Below are 7,964 nucleotides of genomic sequence, written 5' to 3'. Positions count from 1 at the left end.
AGAAATAGAGAAAACATTTTAAAATTCATATGGAGTCTCAGGAACTCAACCAAAACAATTTTGAAAAAGAACAAATTTGGAGGACATACTTCCAGATTTCAAAATATTACAAACCTACAATAATCAAAGCAGTGTACAGTCATAAAGGCAGACAAATAGACCAATGGAGCAGAATAAAGATCCTAGCAATATGTCTTTGCATATATGGTCAAATTATGCTTAACAAAGGTGCCAAGACCATTTAATGGGGAAAGGACATCTTATCAACAAATGGTGATGGGACTTTTCTGCCTGCTTCTCCTCCCGCCAAGTGCCACCCATGCTGTACTATACTATGGACTCAGAGCTCCCAGCTCCTGCTAATCTAGGGCCACCCTCCTCTCTCTCTAGCTCCTATTATAATTATCTACCCAGACCTCATCAGGCATGATGAGATGTTCTCCAACATCTACAAGATCCAGATCATGGATGGCCTGTGCCTGGAGATAGAGGGGAAGATGGTCAGTAGGACAGAGGGTGACATTGATGACTTGCTGCTCATTGGTGGAAATGCCGCCACTGAAGGTCCTGAGGGCAAGAGTACCAAAAGCACAGAAATCACTGGTGCTGACATTGTCATGAACCATCACTTGCAGGAAACCAGCTTCACAAAAGAAGCCTACAAGAAGTATATCAAAGATTACATGAAATCAATCAAAGGCAAACTTGAAGAACAGAGGCCAAAAAGATTAAAACCTTTTATGACAGGGGCTGCAGAACAAATCAGGCACACCCTTGCTAGTTTCAAAAACTATCAGTTCTTTACTGGTGAAACATGAATCCAGATGTTTGCTTTGCTGGACTACCAGGAGGATGGTGTAACCCCATATATGATTTTTTTCAATAAAAATTTATGAAAGTTTAATGTTTTTTTATTATGTTAGTCACTGTACAGTACATCCTGGTTTCTGATGTAAAGTTCGATGATTCATTAGTTGCGTATAACACCCAGTGCACCATGCAATACATGCACTCCTTAAGGGTGTTTTAGAAATGGAAAAATGTTAAGGAGTTGTCTGTTACTTTGGATGTATCTCCTGTTGTCATAACTGGCTGATGCTCTTCATCCACACAACACCAGGACTTAGACAAATGGGAATGATGTCATCTTGAGCTCTTCATTTATTTTTACCTTGATTTATTTGGAGTGGAAGAATTGTTTTTAAGAAAAAATAACAGGTCATGTAGGTTGTCTAAAAATAAAATGCATTTAAATTCATTTGAGAAAATGTCTCATGGTTTAATACATATTTAAATCCATCCTGTGTAATGTCCTGGAGAAGTTAGAGCCTGGTTGTAGACTACTGCTACAAAACATAAGACTACCTGCAGATAATTTCTACACTGAAAAGTACTATGGGACTGGTATATAAAAAACAAGAACCGAAAGTCTTAATTCTGAGTTTAAGTAGAGGGAAAGACCATGCTCATAGCTGTGCCAACATTTCAAGTGGATTCCTTACACATTTCATTACCTACAAATGGAAGTAGTCAACTCTGGAAGAGATTACCAAAAGAATAAAAATAGCCTGTTACAGTTGGAAGCAAACACTCACACACACACACACACACACACACACACACACAAATGATGATTGGAAAATGGGAATGTCTATATCCAAAAGAAATTGGGGCCCTTATCTTGTACCATATACAAAAATTAACTCAAAATGGATTAAAGACCTAAATGTAGAACCCAAATTATAAAATTCTTATAGAAAACAGAAGGGGAAATCTTCATAAATTGGACTTGGCAATGATTTCTTCAGTATGACACCAAAAGCACAAGCAACAAAAACTAGTGGACAAATGGGACTACATCGAACAAAAAACTTTTGTGAATCAAAGAGCACAATCAACAGAATGAAAGGTAACCCATGGAAGGGGAGAAAACAATTGCAAATTATATATCTAATAATGGATAAATATTTAGAATTTATAAGGAACTACAACTCAACAACAACAAAAATCAAATAACTTGATTAAAAAATGGGTAACGAACTTAAATATACATTTCTCCAAAGATGATATAGAAGTGGCCAACAAGCATATGCAAAGGTGTTCAACCTCACTATCATCAGAAATGCAAATCAAAACCATTATGTGATACTGCCTTATACCCATTAGGATGGCTACTCTAAAAAGAAAAACGCTTAATAAAGTTTCAGCAAGGATATTGAGAAATTGAAACATTTAAGTAATGCTAGTGAGATTGTAAATGATGCAACCACCATGGAAAACAGTATGGAGGGTCCTCGAAAATTTTAAAATAGAATGACCATACTATGTATCTATCCTACTTCTGGGTATATATCTGAAATGATTCAGGTTTTGAAGAGCTATCTCCATGCCCATGGTGATAGCAGCACTAGTCACAATAACCAGGATGTTGCAGCAATTTTAATGTGCAATGAAGGATGAATGGATAAACAGAATGTGTATATGTGTACAATGGAATTTTATTCAACATTAAGGAGAGAAATCATGTTATATTCTTCAACATGAAATTAACATTGATGACATTATGCTAAGTAAAATTAGCCAGTTACATAAAAACAAATAGTGTATGAGTCTGCTTATATAATGTATATAAAGTAGTCAAGTCATAGCTACAGAAAGTAGTATGGTGGTTTCCATGGGCTGGGGAGAGGGAGAAAGGGGAGTTGTTTAATTGGTATAGAGTTTCAGATTTGCAAGATGAAAAATTTCTGGAGATCTTTTCATAATAATGTTAATATACTTAACCTACTGACCTGTACACTTGAAAATAGTTAAGATGCTAAATTTTATGTTATGTATTTTTACCATAATAAAAAAAATCTTAAAAGACCTAAAAATGAATGGAGATTGAATCAGCAATCAAAAACCTCTCAAGAAGTAAAGTCCTATACCAGACACCTTCACCAGTGAATTCTACTAGGTATTCAATGAAGAATTAATCCAATCCTTCTCAAATTCTTCCAAGAAATTAGCGAAATGCTTCCCAAAACACTTTCTGTTAGGCCAGAATTGCCATGATATCAAAATTAGATAAAGATATTACAAGAAAAAAATTAAAAACTAATACATTTTATAAATATAAGACAAATATCTTCAACACAAAAGCATATCAAATCCAAAAGCATATTAAAAAGATTATTCAGCATAACCAAATGGGATTTGTCGTGGAGATTCAAGGGTGTTTGAACATAAGAAAATAAATCAATGTAATACATCCTGTTCCTAGAAACAATGGAAGAAAACAATATTATTACTCAGTTGACAAAAGGCATTTGACAAAATCCAATATCCTTTCATAATAAAAACTCAGAAACCTGGAAATAGAGGGAAAATTCACTAACATGATAACATGTACTCATGAAAATTCCACAGCTAACATGGTACTCAATGGTGAAAGACTTAGGTTTCCTTTAAGATCAAGAACAAGACAAGATTGTCAACTTTTACTGCTGCTATTCACCATTGTATTAGAAGTTCTAGCCAGAGTTATTCTACAAGAAAAAAGAAATAAAAGACATACAAATTGGAAAGGAAAAAGTAAAATTATCTCTGTTTACTGCTGGTATGATCTTTTATACATAGAATCCCAAATAATCCACAACAAAGCTATTAGAGCTAATAATCCAGTTTTACAGGGTAAAAGGGCAGCACTAAAAAATAAGTTGTGCTTCTATATAGCAGCAATGAACTATCTGAAAGGGAAATTAAGAAAGTAATTAAACTTAAAATATCATCTTAAATAATTAAATATTTTACAATATATCTAACCATGGAGGTGAAAGACTTGTATGCTGAAAGCTATAAAATATTTTTGAAGGGAATTTTAGAAGGCTTAAATAAATGGAAAGACATTGTGTGTTCATGGATACAAAGACTTAGCATTGTTAAGATGTCAGTGCTATCCAAAGTGATCTACAGATTCAGTGCAACAAAAATTCCAACTGCCTTTTACACAGAAATGGCAAACTTGATCCCCAAATTAATACAGAATTAGAAGGGGCTCTTAATAACCATAACAGTCTTGTCAAAGAAAAATAAAGTTGGAGGACTCACACTTCCCAACTTCAAAACTTACTACAAAGCTACAACAATTAAAACAGTATGGTACTTGAATAAGTATACATAGACCAATGGAATAAAGTAGAGAGAGCGCAGAAATAAACAAAAAATCAGTAGTCAATTGGTTTTTAACAAAGATTCTAAGACCCTTTAATGGAGAAAAGATCATCTTTTCAATAAATGGTGCAGGGAAACTGAATATCCACATGCAAAAGAAGGAAGTTGGACGCTTATCTTACATTGTATACAAAAAATAATTCAAGATGAATTCATACCTTAAATTTAAGAGATAAAACTCTCAGAAGAAAACATTTGAAGAAAACTTCATGATATTGAATTTGATGGTGATTTCATGGATATAACACCAAACTGCACAGGCAAAACAACAAAAATAGATAAATTGGACTTCTTCAAAATTAACAACTTTTTCACCTCAAAAGATAATACCAAGAAAGTGAACAGATAACCTACTGAATGGGAGAAAAATATTTGGAAATGATATATCTGAAAAGTGATAAATATCCAGAATATGTAAAGAACTCCTAAAACTAAATAACAAAAAAAGAAAACAATCTAAGAATGGGTAAAGAACTTATGGACTATGGACTCTGAGAAACAAAGTGAGGGCTTCAGAGGGGAGGGGGGTGGGGGAATGGGCTAAGCTGGTGATGGGTAGTAAGGAGGGCACGTATTGCATGGTGCACTGGGTGTTATACACAACTAATGAATCATCGAACTTTACATTAAAAACCAGGGATGTACTGTACGGTGACTAACGTAATATAATAAAAAAATATTATTATAAGAAAAAAAAAGAATGGGTAAAGAACTTAAATATACACTTCTCCTAAGAAGATATACAAATGGTTAATAGCACACGAAAAGATGTTTAACATCATTAGTCATTAGTAAAATGTGAATCAAAACCACAATGACATACCATTTTATTTTATTTTATTTTTTGTTTTAAGTTTTTATTTAAATACTAGTTAGTTAACTTATAGTGTAATATTGGTTCAGGAGTAGAATTTAGTGATTCTTCATTTACATATAGCCCCCAGTGCTCATCACAACAAGTGCCCTCCTTAATACCCATCATTCATTTCACCCATCCCCCACCCACCTCCCCTCTAGTAACCATGTTTGTTATATATATATATATAAAATCACATCTTTATCCATTCATCAGTCAATGGACGTTTGGGCTCTTTCCATAATTTGGATGTTGTTGATAATGCTGCTACATATCATTTTATACCTACTAGGATAACTATAATTTTTTAAGGAAAGGAAAATACTGGTGGTATCTTGATACAGATTGCATTAAATGTGTAGATTGCTTTGGGTAGTGTAGACATTTTAACAATATTTGTTCTTCCAATCCATGAGCATGGAATATAGCAAGTGTTGGCAAGGATGTGGAGAAACTAGAACCCTTGTGCATTGCTGGTGGGAATGTAAAATAGTGCAGCTGGTGTGGAAAACAGTTTGACAGCTTCTTACATGGTTAAACATAGAACTACCGTATGATCCAGGAATTTCACACCTAGCTATATACCCAAAGTAATTGAAGGCAATGACTTAAATAGATATGTCTATACCAGTGTTCTTGCACTATTATTTACAATAGCCAAAAGGTAGAAACAGCCTAAGTGTCCATTAGTGGATGAATGGGTACACAAAATTTGATAAATACATACAATGGAATTTTATTTAGCCATAAGAAGGAATAAGATTCTGATATATACCACACCATAGATTGACCTTGAAGAAATTATGTTTATTGATAAGGCAGGCACAGAAAGGCAAATACATGATTCCACTTGTGTGAGGTACCTAGAATGGGCAAATTTATGGAGACATAAAGTAGAATAGTAGTTATTAGTAGTAGGAGGAGCTTAGGGAAGGGGGGAAAAGGGAGTTATTGTTTATTGGGTATAGTGTCTGTTGTGAATGATGAGAATGCTTTGGCATAAATAGTAGTGATGGTTATACAACATTGTGAATGTATTTAATGCAATTGAATTATACACTTAACAATGATTATAGTGATAAATATTATGTATGTATATTTTACCAGAATAAATTAATGGCATTTAGTCAAGTGTGACCTATTTGGGAAAAAAAAAAGAACTAAATGTATCCCACCAAAAAAAACTGTACTTGATTCAAAGACTTAAGTGGAAATATTGAAACATAAAAGTACCAGGACAATGTATTAGAGATTTTTTTAACCTATATTCTTGGTGAGAGAAAATGCCATTGCAGGTTAGATAGAAATCAATGGGTACATTAAAAAAAATTGATAAAGTTAATTGATAATGTTAACATAATTCATAATACCATAAATATTTGCCAGGGAATTAATCTTATATGTAGAAAATCCTTAAAAATCCACTAAAAACTATTAAAACTAATAAACAAATTCAACAACTTTGCATGATAAAATATAAATATACAAAATCATTTGTATTTCTGTACAGTAGTAGTGAGCAAACCAATAATACAATTTTAAAAACAACTATATAATAGCATCAAAAAAAACCTTTTTTAAAGACTTAGGAATATGTTTGACCCAAAAAAGGTGTAAGATTTGTGCACCGAAAAATACAAAATATTGTTGAAAGAAATTTTAAAAGACTTAAACAAATGGAAAGACACCCTGTGTTCATGGATTGGAAAACTTAAAATTCTTAAGGTATCAATACTAACTAAACTGATATGCAGAATCAATGCAATCCTTACCAAATTACAGCCTTTTTTTTTTGCAGGAATTAACAAGCTGCCCCTAAAATTTATATGGAAACTCAAGGGAACCAGAATTGCCAAAACAAATTTTAAAAAGAACAAAGTTGGAAGACTCACACTATTGAATTTCAGTACTTACTATAAAGCTACAGTAATCAAGACTGTGTGTGTGTCTTGAGATACACATAATTATATATATATATATATATATGAGATATATATATATGAGATACATATATATATGAGATACATACATATATATGATATATAATGAGACATATATATGTATATATCAATATAGAGATGAGATATGTATATGTGTATATATATATACACATATGAGATACGTGTGTGTGTGTATAGATATAGATAGATAGATCACAATATTAAATAGAATTGAAAGTCCAGAAATAAATCTTCACATTTATTGAGTTTTGACATATATCCACTGTACAGTGGGGTAAGAATTGTCTTTCCAACAAATGGTGCTGGAACAACTGACTAGGCACATATAAAAGAATTAATTTGGATCCTTACCTCACACCATATATAAAAACTTGAAATTGATCAAAAACTTAAATATAAGACCTAAAACTATAAAACTCTTAGAGGAAAAAATAAGTATAATGCTATGTGACCTTGGATTAGGCAATAGTTTGTCAAATATGATACCAAAAACACAACAAACAGAAGAATAGGCAAACTGGACATCATCAAAATTAAAACCTTTTGTGCTTCAAAAGACACAATCAAGTAAGTGAAAAGTGAACCCACAGAATGAGAGAACATTTTGCAAATCATATATTTGGTAAGGCGCTTGGATCTAGAATGTATAAAGAATGTTCCAATTCAATAATATAAAGACAACTCAATAATAAAGAGATAAATAACCCAATTATAAAATGGTCAAAGGATTTGGATAGATGTTTCTCCAAGGAAGCTATTAAAATGGCCAATAATCACATGAAAATATGCTCAGCATCATCAGCCATCAGGAAAATGCAAATCAAAAACATAAGTAGATGCTACTTCACATCCACTCAGATGACTGTAATATAAAAGACAGATAATAGTAAGTACTGGCAAGGATATGGAGATATTGGAATCCTCATACATTG

General features: G+C 32.6%; 1 protein-coding gene across 1 annotated transcript; it reads left to right on the top strand.

Annotated features, from left to right (window-relative positions):
- Positions 1-419: 419 nt before the first annotated feature.
- LOC103675049 (translationally-controlled tumor protein-like) lies at positions 420-831 on the top strand. The gene has a single exon (XM_040629860.1). The coding sequence runs from the start codon at positions 435-437 to the stop codon at positions 816-818; it is 384 nt and encodes a 127-aa protein (XP_040485794.1). The 5' UTR covers positions 420-434; the 3' UTR covers positions 819-831.
- Positions 832-7,964: the final 7,133 nt, after the last annotated feature.

This window comes from Ursus maritimus, assembly GCF_017311325.1.
Source record: "Ursus maritimus isolate PB19 chromosome X unlocalized genomic scaffold, ASM1731132v1 scaffold_X1, whole genome shotgun sequence".
Lineage (NCBI taxonomy): Eukaryota > Metazoa > Chordata > Mammalia > Carnivora > Ursidae > Ursus > Ursus maritimus.
Note: the sequence above shows the minus strand (reverse complement) of the source record. Positions and strands in the feature narration are given on the sequence as shown.